General features: G+C 36.9%; 1 protein-coding gene across 1 annotated transcript in view; it reads left to right on the top strand.

The window, feature by feature from the left end:
* The window catches only part of NOL10 (nucleolar protein 10), a 53240-nt gene extending 31437 nt beyond the window's left edge, over positions 1–21803 (top strand). The window contains exons 14-21 of the mRNA XM_056343433.1: positions 7227–7353; positions 9027–9106; positions 9265–9363; positions 10013–10099; positions 11868–12041; positions 12440–12687; positions 17897–17999; positions 21368–21803. Of these exons, the coding sequence (XP_056199408.1) occupies positions 7227–7353; positions 9027–9106; positions 9265–9363; positions 10013–10099; positions 11868–12041; positions 12440–12687; positions 17897–17999; positions 21368–21487 (1038 nt within the window). The 3' untranslated portion in view covers positions 21488–21803. The remainder of the gene's footprint in view (positions 1–7226; positions 7354–9026; positions 9107–9264; positions 9364–10012; positions 10100–11867; positions 12042–12439; positions 12688–17896; positions 18000–21367) is intronic.
* The last annotated feature ends 2930 nt before the right edge of the window (positions 21804–24733 follow it).

Below are 24733 nucleotides of genomic sequence, written 5' to 3'. Positions count from 1 at the left end.
AGCTTAGACCCGTGACTGGTTAACTGACTCTAATACCTGTCAGATCAGAGAATATGAGATTTTTAAGAAAACAACACTATAAAGCCAGACTGCTTAGGATTAGAAAAAGTAGTACTCACTATCTGATAACTACTAGGGCTGAAAGATTTAGTATCTCATTCCTAGAAGATGTGTGCAAGTTCCTGCAGCAGTTTTTTGTTTAACACTGGGAAGATCTTAAAAGCAACATTTCCTTTAACATGCTCTCTAAGGAGTAAAACCTCCAAATTGTTGATTTGGCAGCTTCCATAGCATAGTGAAAGGTAGGAAAACCAACCTCTCTGATTAATGAATCTGCCAAAACTGTCTGGATGTGCTGGAGTTAGGATGAAAGAAAGAGCCAATTCGTTGTATAGTTCAGTGAAATTTATGAGTGTGTGGGCTTAAAACCAAATGCAATACTGCTGTCAGTAGTATGCTGAGAAGGAAAAATAAGCTATTCAGTCTCTCCTGTTCATAGCTGTACTCCAGTAAGCTACTTGATGGTTGTAAAAGCATAAAATCTACACGATATAACACAGGGTGAACAAAAGTGTGAAACTATGAAAAATGAAAATACATGGCAGTCTCGTTTGAAGTTTGTTCCAAACACCCATTAATTTAGATAATCTAAAAATTGTAAAGAATTCAGTAAATTAAATGGAATTACTGATTAACAGGGCACAACTGAAGTTGATTGTAGAGTTTTCATAGCAAGAAAGTAGATGAGAAAGGAAATGGCAGAATGAAACTCAAAATCACAAATTGTTTGGAGCACGTTGGTTGCTAAGGGAAACACTGTATATGGAAATGTTGTAGATAGAAACATAACAAGGTAATGCGATCCCAAAGCTCCCTTCTAACACCAGCTGATCTCTTGGGCTGGGTATGACTGAAGCCCAAAAGCATAGAAATAAGAACGGAGAGCCACAGCTTTTCATGTCTACAAGCTAGAAATAATCCATCTGTTTTTTGAGAGTTACCAGTTACAATTGATGTAACCTTGACTGTTAACAAGGTGCCTTTTCAATGCGTATAGATGGAAACTATTCAAAGTTATTACATATTGAGATCTGTCTAATTCTTAAAATTAGAGAACAAAACATTGAAAACAGTACTCTTAAAATGAATAGTAATTAATTACTCATGTAATTGCATTAATTAAACTTGACTATGCAATTAGGGAGCCAATTATGTTTAAAACACAATTGCACATTTCAATCACTGTCCACACCCTGGGGATCACTCATTTTTTTTTCTCCTCCCTCATTAGACCTTCTGTATTCTCCTCCTGTTAAATGATGTGATTGAAGCTGAGAATATGCATGCGTAGATGTGCATTTGCTTTCTCCAGCAAATGTGTCCTGTTAAGTTTAAAATGCTTTTTATTGTGCCATTTTATTACCCCCCCCCCCAAAAAAAAAAACCCTAAGATTTTATTTATCTGTAGGAGACAAATAATAGTAATAATATGTATGTGAAGTCATTGACTCATATGTATAAAATATATTTAAAGACATTACAATCTACAAAAGAATCTCTCTTTGAAGTGCTTTAAGTGTGGGAGTCTTTGGTTTGTTTTTCTTTCTTTTTAAATGGGAACAGAGGAATGGAGGAGCTTCCTGGGATCATGGTGTTCAGGCCCATCTTATTGCAGGCAATCACATTCTATAATCTTTTCCATGAATGTGTCATATTTCATCAAAATTAGTTGTTTGTTTCTTCCTCATCTCCATTAAAAGGCTGTTAGTTTAGTCACATTCCTCTGAACCTTAGCTAACTTTTCAAATTTACAGTGTCACTGTGAAAACTTTGCATGTATTTATTCTTATGCAAGCATTAACATTTCAGAAATCACCCTAGCAGCCTTTCTCTGTACTTGCTACAGTTTGCATTCATGTATCCTGAACGTTATTGCCTGGAGTTGTACGAGATGACTCCACTGAGTCGTCATTCTGGCCTTACATGACTGTTTTGTTGTCTTATGATCAGTTTTTATCTTTTTTTCTTATTCTGTTCTTTACAGCTCATAGTGGTCAGCTATACGTTTCATCCCGTTTCCAGCATTTTGGTTTTCAAGGTAGCTTTTTTTCCCTGAGAGAATTTGACCCTTCTTATCTGACAGTTTGTCATCAGCAAATTTTACTGGCATTCTCCTACCATATGTGGCAGTCGTTACTGAAAATATTTCCTAGGATAGGCCTTGGAGCTTCACTTGTAAACTTCTTTTTGTGCAGTAACACTCCTTTCAGCATAAGGTTTTCATTAGCCAGTTCCGATCTTGCCTTACAGTTATTAACATGCTTACCTTATTTTTACACAATACACTGTACCCAGAGCTCTGTTGAAGGCTTTTAAAAATATGTTATTTTTGTTGTAGTCAGCGTTATTCCAATAGCATGGCAGTGAATTATTTAACTAATACATTTTTGTTACCTGGTAAAGGTCTTACTGTCTAACAAAATCTGTAAAGAGGTACTTTTTGAGTTTCTTAAAGAAGGCTTTACTTCTAAAATATGTTATGAAAGAGCAGTGATATGATGTATTTTTGTACTTGTTACTAACTGTATTACTATGTGTCCTGATTTCGGTCAACACTATGATATGCGTGATACGGCATTACAGTGTTAATTTTTGTGAAAAGTTTCTGTGAAACCACATGTTGCAGTTTTGTACAGCCACGGCTGTTAATACTTATGCTTTCCAAAGCCTCTGGAAGTGTTTTGTTGAATGATGTCCACATACATTGTTAGTCTTCTAGAGTGAATTCATGCAGTGTAAACCTTGCAAATTCTAGTTAATAATTTTAAAATCTGATTTACACTGTCTGTGAACATTTGCATGTTTTTCATTGCTAAAATACATTAATGAAGGTTGGGAGGAGTTTCTGCTGGGTGTGTATCTTATTTACAGCTGAAGAGTTTATCGCTGCTTTGTATGAAATCTTCCAAGGACTTACTATTTAACATCCTGAAAAATACATTTTGCAACCCGTTTTGACTCCCTGAGAAGAAAAGAGCAACTGTTCAGTTCACTCGTCTAAAAATGGTCCCTGAAACCTTCAAACACATACTTAACAGTACTTGTCTGTATGCGCATTCAAAGGTTTAATTTAAATCTCATGACATCTCCCTAGACAGCTTCTACACATCCTGGGCTTCTTTTTAAGTTGTTGAGCATGTTTAATACTAGTTAGGATTAGACACAGTTTGTCTGTGGCTCTAAGGACTCTGCAGAGCTGGCTGTCAAATTGTTGAGTGGCTTTTAAAAATGCAAGTGTGGTCGGATGTTCCAGATTGAAGATAAGGAACATCTGTTTTGGGTTAAGAATAATACCTACTCTGTCCTAGCCTTCATTAATTTCAGGGGAATTACAGACCAATGGCAGGATGATATTTTCTACAGAAGTGCTCAGGAATTGGGCATTGCAGAGCTGTGCCATACAAGATTTCTGATGCTACGAGACTATTCAGTTAAACGTCTTATAAAATGGAATACAAAGAACTGTGTTTTTTGAAGTTATTTTACAATATTAAAAAAATATTTTTCTGCCAATGTTTTTCTCTTCCTTTTCCTTAACAGTTTGGCCTTGCACTTCTGTCTGCTCAGTTGCATGCTAGATTACTCATCATATTTTGTGTTTTCTGTGTGTAAAGTTTTAAAAAAAGAAATTCTAATGTGTACTAACAGAAGTATGGCATTAAGATGGCATGATACTAATGATTAAAATGTCCAAATCTTCTTGTGGTTTGGTATAAGACTCAAAAGGCAATGGTGAGATGTCTCTGTTACCTGTGTATTGCAGCAGGAAGCCCCCTGCGATAAGCCCCCCCACCTGTGGGGGGGAGAGAGCCATGCTCCCTGGCTGTACATCTCCTGCCTGGTGTGACCCAGCCGCTGCTCTGTCTTGCAGTGTGGTGGTGGGACACGATGTAAGTTAACTGTGTTTTGGTCCTTTGTCCAGTCAGTTAAGGAGGAGAGCGCTGGGTGGGGAGGAGAGAGTAGAATAGTGAAAGAAAGAAAAAAATACTGGTTCAGTCACTGTTGGTGATGGTGTCTGGTTTCTTATCCTAAGAAATATTTGAGTAAAAGCAGAGTGTAGATGTGCACTCATTTAATAATGGTTTTCCCCATTACCTGTGTGCAACTTTTGTAAAACTTTCAGAGATAGCTACATATTGCAAAAATGAGATCTGTCAGTTTAGTTGCATGCAATTACCTACCTCGACAATATTTTCTTATTCTTGCTGTGAATTCCAGTGCATTTTTCTCCCTTGGATATGGTAGAATTGTATGTTCCCAATCTAAATTGGCAATATATTGTTATATATATATATATATAAATGTATTAATTAGCTCACCCAACTCCACAGCATTTTTGCTGGTTTTGGTGGGGACTGCACTCCAGGCTGAGGTGGTGGCAGGAGCTCTGAGGGGTCCTACCTGGCTGCTGCGCACCCGCTGTATGGAAACCCGTGAAATGGGAGGGACAGACAGGTTTCACCCATTTGCCTCAGCCTTAGTAATCTGGTGCAGACCAGCTCTCTGAACTGTTGCATTTGTACCCGAGCACGGCAGTGGCAGAGCCTGCCATTTCACAGTGCTCTTGGCACCACCCTGGGGTGTCTGTTGTTGGCAGTGAATGACAGGAGCATTAGGCTCTGCAGCTAAAATGCAGTGGCAATTAAATTCTGTGAAGAGTTACTATTGCAAGAGAAGGACATTTCTTGTTTATATTTTTGTTGTTGTGGCTGGTGTTGTTTGCCTTTTCTATTTTAAAATTTCTTGCTAAGGTTTAAAAAATGTTCCATTTTAGTATACAAAGCTTCTAAGGTGTCCTTAGAATAGGTAGACAAGTGGTTTCAGTAGGGTGGGAGAGCAGGAAATAAGGCAATAAAACATACACAGACATGTCTGTAGGATTTTCCTTTTTGTCAGTTTACATGTGGAATTTGAATAATGGTTGGGCTTCCTATTTTTCCCTGGTATTCTGCTTTTTTCTGTCAATTATCTCATTCCCCCCCCCCCCCCCCCCCCCCCCCTTCTTTTCTATCAGCCGGTCATCCAACTCACTCCACAGAGTATAGTGAATAATCGGATCTTTTGGCTTTGTATTTTATGGCACTGATTAAGTGCCATGAAGGGTTTTACTCCCAATATCAAGTTTTGAGTGCAGGGATACTTGGAACAGTGAGTGGAGGTACAGTTGAAGATCAGATAAACTGTTTTCTCTTATTTGTGAGACTTGTGCTTTAGTTACTCGTTCAAATATTTACACCAGTCAAGATCCCATAGGGGGATTACCCTAATTGGTTGGACTGGCCTGAGTTCTGATGAGTAATGAGCACTTTGCAAGGCTGGAGCAGAGAGTGTCGTAGACATGGAAGTGATGAAAAAGGTTTATTGAAGTGATAGGGATCTTTACATGATGTGTCAGCAAGATGGAATGAAGGGGAACTTTTTATTTAATGGGAATGGATGTGAGTCAAGCAACTTGTTTTTTTATAAAAAGGAGAAACTGCTTCATCCAAAACAAAACTATAGGTAAACTTTAGAGAAGATTCCTCCATCCCAGTTATACTTTGATGGTCTGGTAAGGGAGCACAGATAACTGATTTATTGAATGGCATGAAACCCAGTGGTACATTTAATATGTCTAGACCGCTTTCTTATTAATATTAAAGTTTGGCATTTAGATTTGAAAAAATGGTTTTAGGGGAAATAACTGAAAAAAATCTGGGTGGAGATAAGATGAAGACACAAGCTTCTGCAGTGTTGACAAGAAATCAATCTGAATGTTACATAGGGTTTAAACTGTGTATTACTGGAGCAGACACAGGGGTTTGGTTGATTCATTAAGCAGGTAAAGTCTGTACTGTTAGTGACATCTTGTGTCTTTCCTTGAAAGCTCTTACTGATTGGAATAAAAAAGGCAGCAATGTGGAAAAAGTGTGGTTTTTCATTTGGCATGTTACAGTTCTCAGGTGGGGCTGATACCTTGTGAAGATAAGTCATACTTGATATAGAGACGGTAGTGGTCTAGAATACAATATTATTTCTGGAGTGTTACAGTCTAGATTATTAGTGGAATAACTATGGTCAAGAATACAATTTTACAATTTTTATGTGTAGTTGTCTTCAAAAGAAGACTTTTGAATGAGTAGTAACACACTGCTTTTTAAATGAACAGCACTGTCTTGTACTGTTACCACGCTATTATGTTAAAACAAATTTTATGTATTTTATATATATATGAAATCACTTCTACTTGCCTCTGTAATCAAAGAAGATCTTAAAATGTTGTTGAATCACAACCATTCCTATGGTCATGTTGACTGCAGAGTTTTTAATGTGTGTTTCTGGCAAACAAGTTAGAAGCCTTAGGGTTAACTGGCCACTTCACATTCTAAAACATCAGCTGATTGGCTCTAGAGGGAAAACTATAGTGTTGGATTTTTCCGTTCAGCTAACTCGCCTACTAAAATAATAGTACTGGAACAGTTGAGTACGGGTGCATGCATCAGGATAGAGAGGAATTTCAATCCGAACAGCGGGAGGGAAGAGTGAAGGGAGCTAATTTGTTAACTTGGGAAATTGGAGGAAGCTTATATGGAAAAGTACATTAATAGTGCAACATAATATTGTTCAAATAAATCCTTTGCCTCATGGTGGAAATATGCAAGTTTTCTAGTATTTCTCATTGTCTGTTCATACACTCTGTGTTTATTCTTGAATAAAAATACATTAAATATGCCTGTGGTGTTTTAGTTGTAACAAATAGGGCAGAATAGGATTTAACGTGATTGCATAGTGAACCTAATGAGTTCCAAGATTCAATAGCGCTTTACAGATTAGTTGCTTTTTAGTGCTGTTAATTTCATCTATAATGTTTGGCTCTGAGCTTTTGATAAATTAATCAATTGAACTGGGACAACTTGAAACAGTTAAACTTCAAACCTCTAGCTTGTTGGTCTCAAATAAATGACCTAAATTAAAATGCTTAAATAATCTATAGTACCCCTTATTGTTAATGCAAGCAGTAGGTTTAATTGTGTTCTCTAACGGCTGTTGCTCTTAAGGTCTGTTTGATTTCAGAAGGGTTCATTTGTTATTCCATTACAGCACAGTAGCAGAGAGCCTAACTGTAGGGTTGGTTTTTTTTTTTCTGTAAGGATATAAAATATAATAACTTTTTATAATACCCACAGGTTTTAGGACCTGCCCCAAAATGGTGTTCCTTCTTAGACAACTTGACTGAAGAGCTGGAAGAGAGTCCAGAGAGCACAGTTTATGATGATTACAAATTCGTTACCAGAAAAGACCTTGAAAATTTAGGTAAAAGAGTTGAATACCCTCTTCATCTGACTTACTTGTTCATTTTTTGATCATCTACACATGTAAGTTTTGTGATTCCAGTGTGACATATGGGGACAGTTAGAAGTTCACTGACAATAGTTCATTCCAGTCATCTTTGTTATTAATATACCAGACTGATGGCTTTATGTTCTTTGGTTCCCAACCAGTGCAACAGTAGATAGTTGTGTTTCTCAGACTTTTATCCTAAGGAGGTGATTGATATTTGCTGATGTAATATGTCTAGAAATGTGTGTGTACTTTCAGACACTAAGTGGAAGGCATAGGAAGAGAAGTTGTTTTAGTTTTCAAAATACTTTTGGGGTCCTCAAATAGTACGTTGGAACTCATAGCAAAATCTGCCAAAGGCTACCCTATTTGAATGTAGTAATTTCCAGAAAATACAGATCATTCTAGGGCTAATAGAAACAGTTTCAAGGAAATGGAATGCTGAAAGTTACAGCAGAGAAGGTAGGCATGCTTCTCACAAGGTAGTTAGTCCTTTTCCATCTGTTACATGTTTTGATTGCAATGTGTTGCTCCAGTTTAATTAATTTACCTCAGAGTATGGGAGTTGGGTTTGGCCTGGCAGGAGGCCATACAAGGAGGAGGTCATCCAAAGCACCTGCATCTTCAGCATTAGGAGTTCTAGAGTAGATGATGGCCTCGATGTAGCCTGCCAGACCCCTATCCCACTAGTAAGGGAATAAGGCAATGTAGTAGTATCTACACAGAGACTTGACTTGGAATACTTAGCTCTGCTTTAAATTAACTATGACCTAGTCAAATTCATTTCCCCATACAAGCAAGCTTTCAAATGAAGAACCAGCTTAAGGGTATTTCGTATTTCATATGTCAATGAATTCTTTGTATTACTAGCCATTAGCTGGAGTATTCTCGTTTTGGAGTGTGCAGGAAGATTGTTTCCTGGAAACAGTTAAAACAATTTTTAGGGACATTACTTTCTGAGATGTTCAGTGGTTCTGTTTTTTGGTTTGGGTTTTTTTTTTCTTCTCTATTTAGTTTTAGAAGAAGTTTGTTAATTCTTCATTTCTAAAGATTTGGGGTCTGTAGAGGATATTTTGCTATCAAAAAGCTTTTCCTTTTCTCAGTCTTGGAATTTTGTGAAGATACATGGGAGGAAAATCAGAGAACTCTTAAGTATTTTCATTCTTACTTAGGTTAGGGCCTAGGGTGACAGTTTTATGATGTGATGTGGTACTGTATTTTTTTTCAACATGTTGATTCTTCAAAGATATGACCCAAGGCAAAACTCTTTAATTAAAAGCATCTCTATACCACACTAAAAAAGTGACTGTCAAACGTCTATGGACTTTCAAAAAAATAGTCTTGAATTTTTCCTTGTAAACTTTTATGGAATGTAGTGCATGGGGGCATTTTTAAAAAGTGCACAGTAACATGTATTATGACAATGAAAATGGATTTTGTTGCTCTGAAGAAGCTCGAATTTCTTGCTGGCCAAACTTTTTCTTTTTGTGGTTTTACTTTAGTCTTGATGTAATAGATGTGACTGTTTGATGTGTTGCGTTGGCAGTGCTTGCTTGTCTTGAATCGGGTAAGTGAAGTGGCCAACTTGGAATAGGAGTTCTTTATATATGAAAGATCTTTGAAATCCTCTGTAACTTTTTTCCCAGGCCTTGCTCATCTCATTGGATCGTCATTGCTCAGAGCATATATGCATGGCTTTTTCATGGACATAAGACTTTATCATAAGGTAAATAAGTCTGATTCTTGTCAATTTTTGCTTTTAACAATAAAATGTGTGTGTGTTTGAGGGGTGTTTTTACGTGCTTTGTGTTTTGTTACTCCAAATAATGGACTGTATCCTGTATTAATGGTATCTTCTTTTTACTTCCTCCTGCTTGTTCAAAGGCAAAAATGATGGCCAACCCATTTGCCTATGAAGAATATAGAAGAGAGAAAATAAGGCAGAAGATAGAAGAAACACGTGCCCAGAGAGTTCAACTAAAGGTAAATCCCGTAAACAATGAGTATACCTCTGGGAAAACTTTTCATACAGAGAGTAATATATTCTTAAGTGTATCCTGGAGATGTAGTGACTTAGGATTTGATTCTGTTTATCTTCAGAGACACAAAGTATAGAACTTTTTGAATGGAACTGTAAAATTCCCATGCATGTGATTCCCACAGATGAGAGAGACTGATACCAAGCTGTAAAGAGCAGATCTCATCACATCTGCCACTTGAGCAGATAACCTACTGGTAAAACTTAATAGTTTCTACTTCTCTCTTTAAACTAAATGATTTAAGCCATTAGAACAGAATACTGTGGAAGGAGATATATAAAAAAAGTATCATGTTTACAACTAGTAGCTTTCTAGATTGAATTTGCTCAACATACAAGGATAAATAATTGCTTTTAAAGTACTAAAGCTGGTGTATTACAAGGAAAAAATGATACATAAGTTCTGCTTAAATTTTCTGTAAGCACTATTGCTTTACTAGTACCAAGAAATGTTTGGAACTCATCAAGGAGCTTTTCATTAAGAGTTATAGGAAGGAGTAAGAATTCTCTCTTCACCATACCTATATGTAAAACATGTAGGTTTTTGCGTGTGTAAAAGAGTAATTTACTGATGAATTGCTTTCCTCTCTTTAGAAACTTCCAAAAGTCAATAAAGAGCTTGCACTCAAACTGATTGAAGAAGAGGAGGAGCAACAGGTTACTAGAAAAAGGAAACAGAAGGTGAGCTTTTGTTTTGGAGACTTCTCTGGGAGCACAGAAATAGTAATGCTTACAACACTAATTTTGTTGTTGTTGGGTGTGGTTGGTTTTGGGTTTTTTATGTGTCCAAACAGATCCAAAATTCCATTGTCTGTTTCTCATAAATAACATACTCTAGTCGGTGGCTTTAAAGTGGACTTCACTGTAGCTGCAGCAGCAAGATGGCCATGTAGTAACTTAAAGCTTAAAATGAAATACTTACTGTGAAGATGGTAGGGGCTTCACAGGGCTCCAGAAGCTGGCTAAATGCAGAGTGAATACCAAAGTTGTTCAAATAAGACCTGTTGTTTGCATTTGTTGGTATTTTGGTGGTGACCATGACAATATAGATGTTATCTGTAAAACTGAAGATACAATTGCCTTTCTTTGTATATACAGTTAACTACATTTTATAAAATAGCCGAAATGGTTTGCTCTTATGCAACAGCAATTCTTCCTGATGTTGAAAATAATCCATTTTTATCCTAAGCAAAGTCTAAAGGAAAAAATGATTAATGTTTAATATCGAGTTGGGGGGGACTTTCTATGGGTTGCACTTCATAGGTGCTCATTCTCACAGGACTATGGCATTCTTGAAAAGTAGACATTGGTTTCATGTGGCATCTGATGAAATCCTATGTGTTACAGTTAGTAGGAAGCATGAACTACCGAAAAAGTAGATGGTGGTAAAATCTTAAATGCAGAGTGTATTAGCCAGTGTTATGATGGAAATCTGAGTTCAATAATTGGGGGCTGATTTGTGTAGGAGTACATATAGATTGTGTTAAGAGAACTAAAAAGTATATACATAAAAAGGCATGTCCTGGCTGTTTTCCTGAAATGGCATTAGAGGCTTATGAAGAGCAGTATTTTTTAGGCTTTGGGGTTTATTGTTGACTGTGTGATGGCTGTGAGTGGAAGTCATACATTTGCAACAGTTCCTGTGTTTGAAATTTACAGTATTCTGTACCACACACACACACACACACACACACCCCTTCTTTGGTAGCAATTGAAATGTAGTGCTGGGTTGGGACAAATATACTCCTATAAATTTGGCAATGTTGAAAGATCTGCTTTTTATAATAAAAATCCTATGTATTCAGTGTTTTTTTTAAGTGACAACAGCAAGTATTCGCACAAGCTGGAACTGTAGCTTGACCTGTACCTAATTCAGCAGTAGCATAATTTACACAGAGATCATTTTACTTTGACATGAATGAAACTGCCTTTTTCATGCTGTATGTGAGGGCAGTGAGGAAAAAGTGTCATAAGATGTATAGAAACACTTGCTCTTAGGTATTTACAGTAAAACAGTAGTAGCATTGCATAAAGACATGTTTACCCTGATAATTTGTTGCACATGTTGCAGAATCATCCCTGTCAGGCAGAGTATTTGCCTCGGAGGTACTGCTGATTAGCCAATAGATATCAACATGTCTCCAGACTAGCTGGCTGAATGTATGAGAAACATTAATTCAAAAATATTAGTAATTGTGTATTTAAGGTGTCTATAGTGTGCCTAAGAAAACCTGTCTTGCTTAGAGGTAGCTTAGAATGATATTTGATCTTTGTGAAAGTAATAAAATATAATAAGCATAAATCTTGATTTTTATATGACCTGGAAGGATAAAGCAACTGGCATTTCACATGCTGGTTTTGAGGTGTGTTTAATTAAAAAGGTGTTATTTACTTTACCAATGTCTGTTTCAGAGTCTTATAACTCACTCATGCTTTGCTTCTTTTCCAGAATCTGCCTAGTCTTCTCAAAGATGATCGTTTTAAGGTCATGTTTGAGAATCCCGATTTCCAGGTGGATGAGCAGAGTGAAGAATTTAGGCTACTTAACCCACTTGTTTCTAAAATAAGTGAGAAAAGAAAGAGGAAACTAAAGATCTTAGAGGAACTGGAAGCACAAGAACAGGTAAAATATTTTCCATTTGCGTTAGGAAAAATCCATAGTTTATTTGTTTTCTTGGCTTCAAGCATTCAGAGTTTTCACATTAGAAAGAAGGAAGAATGGAGGCAATGCAGGAATGTCTTATCAGCTAAAGTAATTAAGTGTAATTTATGTTATCCTAGGGTTTTTTAGATGTGAACAATATTGTGTCTACATGAATATAGGTTTGAAAAACATGAAATATGTAGGTGGAAACAATTCTATAAAATGTCTTCTGCTTCATTTGCTGTTATTACTTCTATTGAAATTTTAGTTTTCTTTGACTGTATGTATGTAAAAGCTGTCACATACTCTAATTGCAGGAATGGTTTGAAAACAAAATGAGTTGATGATTTCTTATTTTGTACTATTTTTGTCTGCAGGAAGAGGAGGAAGAACCAGAAGGAAAAGCAAGTGATGCAGAAAGTTCTGAGAGTTCAGATGATGAAAAAGGCTGGGTTGAAGAGGTCAGGAAACAGCGCAAGCTCCTACGCCAAGAGGAAAAAGTAAAGCGGCAGGAAAGGTTCAAGGAGGATCAGCAAACATTACTGAAACCTCAGTTTTTTGAGATTAAAGAAGGAGAGGAATTCAGAAGCTTCAAAGACTCTGCCAAAAAACAAAAATTAATGAAGTAAGACTAATGTTCCTATTTTAATAGCTGGGGGTGGATGATTCTCAAGCATTTCTCTACAATGTAGGCCAGTGGCATTTTGGCTTGGAAGCACTTACAAGTAAAGCCACATCTGGCGATTCAGGGATATAACTTAGTGACATAGTTGTTGAAAACATTGTTTTCTAGTTTAACAACTGTAATGTTTACAGTATAGCAGAGCGCAACACAAATGAGATTAGTAAAACATATGAGGATCCATTACTCGGTGTTGGTGAATTGCTGCTCTCACAAATAACACTGGTGTCTGTGAGACTGGTTAAATTTCTCCCCCAGTATCAATATGACGTTGACAGTCTAGATGTTTTTCATCTGACCCTCTAAAAGAATGTAGAACACTGCATGGCTAGTCCCTATTCTGGGGATAGGATCGAGAAAAATTGTTTTGTTTGTGTACTTCTATGGCATCCAGAAACTTATGCTGTCCTGATATTGTCAGGTCTTACTATTTCTGGTTTTCTTTTTGCAATACAAAACCCCCTCTCTTTTTATTAATTTGAATTGCCTTAAACTGATAATCAACTGAAGTAATTGAGTAGTGTATAAAGAGCACATCAAACTGAAGGACTTGGCTTTGAGGTGCTTAATGCCTGCAAATCTCATTGATTTTTTTTTTTTTTTCAGAGGTGAGTTAAGCCCTTCAGAAAATGAGATTTAATAGCCTTTTAGTATTTGAAGTGCAGACACTAATATTAAAGACAATAGCTTCAAAGTTCTTGAAGCACGCTGGATGCAGAACAGAATTCTGACTAATGTTGGAAACAAGTTGCTGGGCCAGAGGGATCTCATAATAGCCGTTACATTTTTACTTAAAATGAAATGATATAGTCAAAGAAAAGGAAGTGAATAATGTATATAATGGAGCTGTTTCTTTATGTCACTAATGACTGACTCTACAACCTAGTTGTTTCATGATGGAAATTTTCTGGAGATACGTAAAGAAACATTTGATAAAAATGCAGCCTGTCCATTAAATTTGCAAGTTTATAACTAGAATTACCATGTAAAATGGTTTTTAAGTATTACTGAGACAGTGTTTCTACAGTAGTCTAGTAGTCTGGGATTTCCATGCTGTACCTATAAGACCTCGTTAAATAGCAGTAGTGGTTTTTATAAATCGGGATTTATAGCACTTCTGCAGAACTGATTCCCATGTTTTCCTGAGGTGTTTTTTATCAGCAATTGTTTTCACATGGGTTTTTTCTTTGTTCTTTATTTTCAATATACCCACTCATTCTGGACTCTTTAACGGTCTTAGTCATCTCTGTCAGCTTTCTTCTGATTTATTTTCTTTCTTTCTTCCAGAAGATGAAGCAACTTTTTACTTTTGTCAGTTTTTCTTCTTTGTCAGGAGAAAATCTACTCTGGACACTAACAGAGTGTTGTAGGTTAAGAATTTTTTTTACATTGTACTTAGATTTATAGTCATGTTAACAAGTGACTTAAAAGGAGCTGGAGACACCGGTCGAATGGCAGTGTATTCCCATTGCCATTGAAACACTTCCCTAAAATGCAGAATGACTGCAGCAGACTCGTACATTGTTCTACACAAATTCAGCTGCTGACCTCTGAAGGAAATTCTCAAGGACGCTCAATTTCAAGTATTAAGATTTCATTATGTTCAAAGCATGGAAGGCTTAAATGTGAACAAGGATACTGAAAGTTAAGTAAATAAGCCAAGGCAGGTGTAAGGAAGAGAAACATTTAGAAAAAAATAGTAGTGTGACACAGGACAAAGTAAATTCTTTCATCTGGTGTATTGAGGGAGAAAAATCATTGCTTCGAACTCAGGAAAAACAAAAGCAAATACCACAGACCTGTCCAGTGGATGGAGGAATAATCAGTGATGACATAAACCATGGAAAGACTTGACTGCTTTTAGAGAAGAGAATCTGTCTTAAGATTTGCTGCTAATTCTCTGCAGAATATTTTGCAAAGTGTGATGCGTAATTAGGGTGGCTTAGGTTAGATAACCTCTGTGTGGTAGGTGCGCTGGTGGAATGGAATGTAATATGTTTTAAAAAAAAAAAAGGAAAAGGAGAGAGAAAATGGAGGATAGGATAGAAGGATAAAAAAATGCATGTGACAGCATTACATCCTTTAAGTTTTTCTGAGTTGCTGTCATTGAACTGTCTTTCCATGTCTTTTTTTATTTTTGTTTAAGAAGTTAGCGCTCTACTTACTGATCCCATTTGTGTTCATCCAAGCATTGTTCTTAGTATAGAGTCTGATATGCCTCAAATTCTTAGAAGAAATTTAAAAATTAACAACTGGTATCTGTTTCTTCTAACATACAGCTAATATGATTCTGTAATCATAATGAATTAGTCTGTGTTGTGAGCTAACTTGTTTGGTTAATGATCATTTTTACATATTTGAATTTTATGAAGAAAATATTTAAATATGTTTTCTGCTGGCCTTATTCAGTGATAAGTAGTCAGCATAAAAATAATTAATTCAAGTAATGTACTGAAAATTGGAAAGACTGTAGTGGCATGTACAATCTGGTGAGGCTGGCATGTTTGTCTTTGATTTGATTTATCCAAGTTATGGAATGATGGTCTGTGACCAATATAATTAAGTACCTTAATACCTTCACTATGCGTTTAATGGCTAGGTGTTCTTTTTTTCTCTAATCATATAATGTTCTACCTGAGGAAACAGTTTATGACTTATATAAAACTGGGTGTTTCTTTTGACATGTTCCTGACTCAGCACGGCTCCAAGCCCAACTTCTAAAGCAGTGATGTGTACTATAAATTTCTTCATAGACCAACAGTCTATGCATTCTTTGCACAGGAAAGCTGCAGAATTTATTCATGGTTGTAAACATTTTGTCTCAAATTTGTCTACATTTCATTTCCCCCTTTTGCACTCCTATGCTTACACATGAAAACATGCAAAACTTGTGCTTTGTTTAGCTACTGCATAAGTTCCTGACATAGTTACTTAAAAGGAATGCATAAAAGGAAATGTGCTAAGAGCTCTTTTGATTTTCTTGATGTCCCTTTAAAAAGTTTCGTATTGGAGTTAGAGCATGTCAAAATTAAAAACTACAGTAGTTGGTAGTACAGCAGTCAATATGTGTATCTTCAGAGATGACTAAGCCAAGAAAAGCACGGTTGATGTTACTAGGTATTGCTGAAGTAAAACAGCAGGAAAAGTCCTGAAAAACTGTTCTCTTTATAATGAGGAAAAAAAGAGGTGCCTGGGTGTGATTTTTTTGTTTCTTTTTTATGGTAGGGCAGGGGAAGTTGCCTTTAATAACACTGTTAATGTAACTCTTGATTCAATTTGTTGAGGATGATTTAAAAAAAAAAAACAACTAACCCAAACAACCCAGCTGTTGTGTGTGTCAGCATGTGCAGTTCACTATCATTTGAGGTCTGCACATTTTCAGGTAGATATAGCCATACCTGCGTTTATTCAGTAAAATTGCAACCCCACAGCATTTTGCTAATATCGCCTCATTTTCGTTTTTCTCCTGACTGAAGCAGTATCTAGGCAGTCATGCTAAATAATTGCTGGGTAGTAGCCATATTTCTCCAGTTCACTTTCAAAGGGGAGAAAAATGGGACTTCACTTGAATGTAGAAATCCCACCACAATGTCGGTGACTGATCTTCTGCCATAGTTAGCTCTAAGGCTTAGCATGTCTTCCCGATTTGCACAGATGGAACAAGTTTTTACATGTACTCAATGAAAAATATACTACAGAAAAAAGTACAAAGTACCTAGTCATGAGAAATAAAGTAATTCTTGACAGTAATTTTTTTATTGTTAATCTGAAGAGTCTTTGTTACATAAAATGGCTTATTAACCAAAATTCAGCGGACTTCAGAGACTTCATGCGTAGGTCACGATCCATGAGCCCTTCATCCATAGTAAATGGCATTGACTGGTGGCTGCTAATAGTCTGTATTTTTATGATGACTTATTTTCCACTTTAAAACTTGTACAGAAAATGTCTCTTAGCCCTCCCTCTTCAGAGAGATCTAGTGAGGCACTAACAGTAGCATCTCAAATTGCAGAAACTAATTTAGTTTACAGTTAGGGGAATGTTTCCTAAGTGCATCGCAGAGTGAGCTTGTTTGATTGTACAAGCCATGTCATATTCTCAGGTGGCACTACCTACTTGTAGAACCCACGTTACAGAAAAAGGACAAGCCATGTTAGGACTCACAGGTGCCTTTAGGGAGGCTGGCTGAAGCTGGTGCCATCCCTACCTGCCGGCCTCACTCCTGTGCTGGCGGCTATGCGGGAACAAGGTATATTTCCAGTCCCCAACTGTTCCAGTTTACAACCCAACTTAAATGAATTCAGAAATGGTGATGTTAAATATCAGATCACGACCTGGAGCAACTAGGGCACGTCCACATGAGTTGCCTTTGTATAGGGGCATTAACTTCCAGTGGAGGAGAGCTGAAAGCAGCATCAGTTTTGGCCACAACGGCTACCTGCTCCATAGAACTGTTAGACTTACAGTGCCTGAGGGAGAGGCTCTATACCAGCTTGCTTACAGAAACTGATGAGCGCAGTGTGCTTGAAGGCATATGCTCAGGTGGAGCTCCTCTCTGGGGTCAGGGTCTGACTTAGTTACCACATTCGTTTGTTTGCATTGGTCTTTTATTTGGAACACTATTTGCATTAGGCTGTTGTGGGAACAGTGTCTGAAGAGTCATTTGTATTTGGACTAAGTAGTTTGTCTCCATCAGTGAAGTGATTCATTTGAGGATGAATTCATTCTGATGTATAGGCAAGATTATTTCCTTCCCTTAAAAGCGTTTCCAACTCAGAAGTGATAAGATTTCAAGAAAACTGTGTATTTTTTATTTGTCCATGTATGTTGCTGCAGCTGAATACTCATGACTTTCTCTGACATTTCATAGAAAACTACATCAATAGAAGGGTGTGGTTTCTTTTTCAGCTAGAGTCCTGTTGCTTTTTTAGCGGAAGAATGATGAACTTTACATAAATTTTAAAAGTGTTTCTACTGAAAGCAGTATCTGGAGTGAATGATTTGAACTTTTCTGTTTACTGAATGTTTATTTTTTAGAGTTATGGCATGTCAGAGTTTCAGAGAAACTGAGATTAGCCTTGACTGCATTATCAGCCTTTATTACAGTAAAAAGATGTCAAGAATAGGGACTAATGTTAATTATTCTCTGCAGGAAAACTCTTGGAGATCGTTTAAAGCTTGAAGAAAAACTTGGCACACTCAATGTGTCTGATACCACAGTAGGCAGCAAACAGGCAACTTTCAAATTAAAGAAGGTGAGCTATATATATAATTTTTTAAGATAATATACAAGTAACTTTAGTTTTTGCATGAAAGAACAGGAACTTTAAAACCGTCGATCTAATGTCCTTCTTCGTTTCTTTATAAGCTGCCAACTCTTCTGCTTCTTGCCAAGAGAATAAAAGCCTCCGGTAGTACTCTGTGTGTTTATACCCTTATAACTTAGGCAGCACTCATAAAATCTTATGTTCCAGTGGAAAATACTGGCTTCCATTTTTTAATAGTTTATTTGCAGACATACCATCAGAAGCTCGTGACCTTACCTGACTTCTGTGCCAGGACTGATCAGATCTTGCTTGGTCTGCAGGTCCAAATGTAGTCAGGATGCCATAGGTGACAGGCTTTCTCTTGGTTGATAATGTTGCTAGACCTCAGCATGATAAAAACAGAGCTCCTAGCCGCCTTTTGTCGTTGAACTCGTGTAACACATCACAAGAATGAGCTCTGGACCTTTTCTACTTGCCAAATTCCATTGGAAGTGTGTAGTTGACTGCTGCCTTTCCCAAAGGGTTTTGATTTCCTATCCTAAGGAATTTGTAGATCGCATACAGGTGATTATATTGTGGGCAGAGTTAAATGCATATGTGCATCTGCTACTATTATAGAACACTTAGGGATTTTTTGCTAGAAAATTGCTTTACAACTGAGGAAAGGACACTTTATAAATGCTGAAGACCCATATTGATACTTGAGCTGTCAAAATGTACTTCAGTTGAAACTGGTTTTCTTCAGGTAAGCCTCTTTCGTATAATACATTTCTCCTTATCAGCAGTCAAATACTATTCTCACTGGTAAAACTGCTAAGAATGGCTAAGTAGTTATTTGATCACATTGGGTATGCGGGTATGCCTGAAAAAATTCTTTGAATAACCAGATTTATGGGACTGTTTTTACCTTACTTGTTTTACCTAACTACTGTCTGTTTGCAGATGTCCTTTTTCATCTGTTTTTGATTCCACTGATTGAATTTAAAATGTGTTGACTGAGGAGTAAGTCACAGATTCCTTTGCAGTGCTGTTTAGGATAAACATTCTGGAGATTTTACCAGCTGCTATAGCTGGTATGTTAGTGTCTTGCATCTATAATTAAGTGGGTTTTGTAGGGCTTCAAAAGCACAGTCTTTTTTATAGTAGCTTTAACTTAGAAAATGCAAAGCCACAAAGTTTTTTCTAGTCGGTGGTGAACAATGAAGTATCGCCTTTTACTAAAAGTATTGTGAAGATTTGGGAGTAAGGCAGAAGAAGACATAGCAATTGTTCAGAAAGCCATTTTTACTTGATTCCAGTAGATATGCTATAGCTTTGCGTTTTTTTTAATTACATTGCTGCTAACATATATGGATTTTTTTTTCTGTTAACTGATGTTGCTTTATTGAAATACATATGTTGTGCTCATTTGCATGAACAATACTTTTTAAGGTGTAATTAAAAGAAAAATAAGGCGTCTGCAGTTGGAGATCTTTTGTCCTATCAACAAAATAGCAAAATGAGACTTGGAAGTCTTCTCTCAAATAAACAGATCCTGCACATATATTCTGAAGTCCCAGGGAAAGGAGCAGGGAGAGCTAGGGAGAAGTCATTCTATGCAGTATGCTGTGTCTTGACGCTCCTTTTCAGAGGATGAAGAGATGAGGTTGGCAAGCCAAAAAAGGGATTTTGTTTTAGTGTTACTGTGATCGTCAACTTCCGCTTTGTGACGCGCTTTCCTTAAAGCACAGGTGTATTTAGGAGTAGGTAGAAAGACTCAGTGGCGGGGAGAGAATTGTGCTTCCATAGGATTGTTATCACTTGACCTTGTAACTCGGTGGAATTGAGACTGTGCTTGGCTGCTGCATTTGGGGTATGTTAGCAGCCTCCCAGATGCCCAGCAGCCACTGACAGGTCCAGTGATGAAATTGTTTGGCATTGATATTTCACAGTTCCGTTTTCAGGAGATTTTAGTATGGTTCCCGCAGTGTGTCCTGTTTCTCAGTTTCAGCATGCTTTATCATAGCAAATAGATGTAACAAAATAGCAGGGTTTCTAGAATACTGAAATGCTTTACATTACTAGGGAGGTATGGAAGGACATTTAAAAAAACAACAACAAAAAAAACCCAAATAAAAACCCAACGAAGCTTCAAATGCAAATCAAGATCATTTAGTTACAGCATACTAGCAGTAGCAGTCAAAATTAAATTAAGATTTCTTAAGACCATTTCAGATGAGGTCTGGAGACAGAGAAACTACTCAGTTTTCAAATAGTGGGTTTCTTTTTACCCTACTTGCAGTGGAATCGGGAGTCAGTACGTTTCAGCGAAGTCTAAAGACCACTAGCTTTTATTACTACAATACTAGTATGAGCTTATTGTTACATTTGGTAAATTGGTTCATATCTCACCTCAGCCAAAATGCTGTCTATGCATACAAATCTCTAGCTCAAGTTTAAATTGTACTTTAATGGGAGGTTCAGGGAGAGACAGGCTAATATATGAATGCTACTGATTACAGAATTAGATGCAGTGGGGATGCAGCTGCATATCAAGTAATTCTGTCACACTGTTAATGCAGTTATCTGTGCTGCTGTTGAAATTACTTTAATTGCTGGAGTATTTTATAGCATAGACAGTTGCCTGAGCTTGGCTAGTTCAAGTCTGCTAGTTCCCGTTTATGCTTAGTTCTAAGACAAGCCTTAGTCTTCCAAAGAAAATAGTAGTTTATGGCTGTAAGAGCCATTTCATCTTGTGGTATGTAAGTTAAACCCTTTCAGCGTCTTTTTGATGAAGAGAAAAAACATTAATAGAACATGTGCCACGTGAGCAGAGATTTTAAATTATTTTCATGTGGAAAGTTTTTCTAGAACTGCATACAGCATATCAAACATGTTCAGGAACTTTTAAGAACACTTTTTAAAAAACCTGTATGTTTCAGCAAACTTAACTGTTTTGTCTTCATTAAATCCATTTGTGTGCAAATATTAAATGTGGTAGTACTCGTTTACCAAAGTGGAAACTAAATAGCTTCAAATTGTGCTCTGCCTTCTTAAGGGCATTAAATCGTAAATTCTAGAGTGTAATTTTACAGTCTATTGTTAGACATCGGTTTTGATCTGAAATACATGATTTTATGAACTGGTTTTCGATAGCTTTGTCTTAAATGTTTGCTCTGAATTGCTTGGAATGATAGTGCCTAGGGATACCCAGAATTAACAAGTACGTTATAAGACATATGGTATAAGACAAGATAGCCTGGGACCATTTACAGTAAAATTTCCTAATGGAATTCTGACTTGATATATAGGTACTTGAACAATGAGGTGATGCGTAAGTTTACAAGAACCTGACTATTTTTGTTTTATTATTCCAGTCAGAGCAGCAAAAGAAACAGCAGGAAGCTGAGAAACAACATCGTCAAGAGAGGAAAACTCTTAGGCGTTCTGCTAATCATCTCAAGAGCAAACGTGGAAGAGGACGACTGTTTCGTTGATTTATTTTATGGTTTTTTTTAAAGAAACTTGTTTATCTCTTTTCCTTTTTCAAATGGAAAAAAACTTTTTCAAATTGGGACATGGTACCGGTATATTTGTATTTTGATTCATTGATGAACACAAAACCCAGAATTTGCTAAACCCTGTGTTAATTATTGAAAAGTTTATGAAAGTGTAAGTATTGACCAAAGGACACTACAAGTGTGCTGTGTTTCTGAACTCCAGTGTGAACTGTATTTGTGCAAGAATCACCAGCAACTGGTTATTGTGTAACTCTGGGTGTTTTCTACAGAAGAATTTAAGAATTTATGTATACAGCAAGGCTGCCTGTCTTTTATTTAACTTAAGAGCTGTGGGTTTTTGCTTTCTGAAATCTTTCTTTGTGACTGCTTAGATAAAAGATCAAGGGTAAGTTATTTTGTCCAAAAACTTATCTTTACAAGGGCACAACAAATTTTTCTTTTATGGTTCTTGAAGGATGACACACAATTGTGTTTTTTCAAAAACTGACTTTGGATTTATATTCTTGGGTTGCCTTAGTACCCAGGAGGAGGTATAAATAGTTGTCATGAGGGCAATTGAAAATGCCTGATTTAAGTTCCTCTAAATCACTCTGGAAGGAAACCTCTCTTGCCACACCGATGTACAAGGGGGAATCTCAGAAGGTTAGTCTTACTAAGTTAAATTTTGTGAATATTGCCTTTACTTAGAATCCTTAGGACCACATTTAATATGTTTTGGTAAGCCAGGCTCGACATAGACCAAGGGTATATGTTCATGTAAGAAGCACTTTAAGGCCATGCCAGTAGCCTGCTATTCTTCAAAAAGTTGGTTTAGTTTTAATATAAGAAACTAGAACCTACGTTAAGGAAATTATGGATTCTTTTCTGTGTCATTTTGTTTGATTCTCAAAAGAATGCTTGTTGCTAACCAGGATACAGCATGTTGTCTTGATTTTTTTAAAATTATTTTAATCTTGCAAACCCATCATTTACATAAGTAGTTCACTACTTAAATTAATTTTTACTTTTGATCCTATAGAAACTTTGTTTATTGCTTTTAAATGTCTTCATAAATTGTCTTTTTGCTAACTCCAAGAAACTTTGAATTTTGGATCCAAGAAGAATGAGTGAATTCCTTCATCACTGTAAATCTTAAGAGACTTGGAGGTTCTTAGATGTTTGTCATGGTTTAACCCCAGTTGGCAGCTAAGTACTGTGCAGCCGCTCACTCACTCCCCCACTTTCCCACCCACAGAGGGGCAGGGAGCATGGTTGGAAAAAGGTAAAACTCATGGGTTGATGTAAGAACAGTTTAATAATTGAAATAAAGTAAAAGATGACAATGATGGTGGTAATAACAACAATGATAATGTTAATGAAGAAGAGAGGGAAAGAAAGGAGAAAAATCAAGTGATGCACAATGCTTGCTGACCGATGCCCAGCCAGTCCCCGAGCAGCCATCGGCCCCTCCCGACCAACTCCCCCCAGTTATATACGGAGCGTGATGCTCTATGGTATGGAATATCCCTTTGGCCGGTTCGGGTCAGCTGTCCTGGCTCTGCTCCCTCCCGGCTTCTTGCGCACCCGCTCACTGGCAGAGCACGGGGAACTGAGAAGTCCTTGACTTAGAGCAAGCAACAACTTGGCAACAGCTAAAACATCGGCGTGTTATCAACAGTATTCTCACACTAAATCCAAAACACAGCATTGTACCAGCTGCTAGGAAGAAAATAAATTCTATCCCAGCCAAAATCAGGACAGCATTTTGCTTTATAAACCAGACATATTAATAATCTGATCATGTCTCCTGGACAGTATTTACCATAGAATTTTTGTAGTTATTTCAGTAAAAACCTTGGTTTCTCATTGCCTGATGCTTATTTTTGTTTTGTTTAGATGGCAGAATAATCAGTCACATGATTAAGCTGATTTTCTTCTCCCCAATTTAATTTTACCTGCTTTAATTCTTTGCTTCTGTTTTCAATTATTTTGTTTCCTTTAAAAATGCCTTTTGCACCTGGTATCTTCATCTTCAAAACATACATTGTAATCATCATGTTGCTGTCATTTGCAGTCAGCTAAAAGATGAGTCTCTCAATACCTTTTTATTTTTTACCTCTAGCTGTCAAATTTCTGCATTGTCCATAAGTTTCTCATGCTTTCTGTTTAACACAGAGCTATCCCGTATTCCAGTGTCAGTCTTGCCCATGCTGTATATCAAGAAGTACCATTATTACTACTTCAGCCACATGTAATGCATTTAGCCAAATGTAATGCAGTTGTGGTTGCCCCAGGGTATGTCCTTCTTTGGAGTCTTGTCTTCTGGTAGCATTCAAACCTTTGAAATCCAAGTGCAGTGACAAGTTAAAGTTTGTACTAGTGCAGCATCTTTCCCCTGGAGCATTGTGTTATCTCTTAGAAATTTTCTGCATGCAGTTCAGGTGTGTTTGCTTCATACACAGGGCTATACTGAACATGGAAAAGTTGATGGTGGAAACTTAACACGTTCTGGCTGATACAGGGAGAATTGGGGATTAAGTGGACAGAATTGGCACTGTAAGAACAGGAATTTGGATGAGTTTGTTCCTTCTCATGGCAGGTCTAAACCCCATTATGTTTGATCAAGAGCTAGAGGTGCATTTATGGTTTTGAGGCATCCTTATTTTAGCAGTGATTTTGTTTGGCTGTCAAGAGCAGTAAAAAAACTAATGTGGTTGATCTGCAGGGTAGTAGTGAACTGAGTTTGAAATGTTAACTTTCAGCTTAAAAAAAGTGTATTCTGTTTTGAGATTCTTGACTGACACTGGTTTAGGTCAGTTTTTTTGCTTTTTATGCACTTAAGAGTACCTCATTATGATAATACTGATCACGTATTTAGGTTGGAGCCTGTAATATGATTAAAGGAATATAGTTTGTACTGTTAGAGAGAAGGCACATGCAAACTGTCCTTAGCACACAATTTATTTTGCATAAAAGATAGCTGGGATACACTTTAGTGTTTAAACATACTAGGCGTAACCAGTGAAATGCCTGGAAAGATAGGACTGTGACTGTAATCTGAATATTATAGGAAGCAAATGTGGAAACTGGAAGACAGGTTTGATGTACACCTAGTAGTTTATGGTCTTTAGAAGATAGTTCCTACTGCTTGAGGTTTCCAAAGCACTGCAGGCTTTGCCTGTCAGTGCACTGTATTTTTATGTGCGATGTATATAAGCACCCCCACCCCCCAGCACCCGCTGC

This window comes from Falco biarmicus, chromosome 6, assembly GCF_023638135.1.
Source record: "Falco biarmicus isolate bFalBia1 chromosome 6, bFalBia1.pri, whole genome shotgun sequence".
NCBI classification, from domain to species: domain Eukaryota; kingdom Metazoa; phylum Chordata; class Aves; order Falconiformes; family Falconidae; genus Falco; species Falco biarmicus.
Note: the sequence above shows the minus strand (reverse complement) of the source record. Positions and strands in the feature narration are given on the sequence as shown.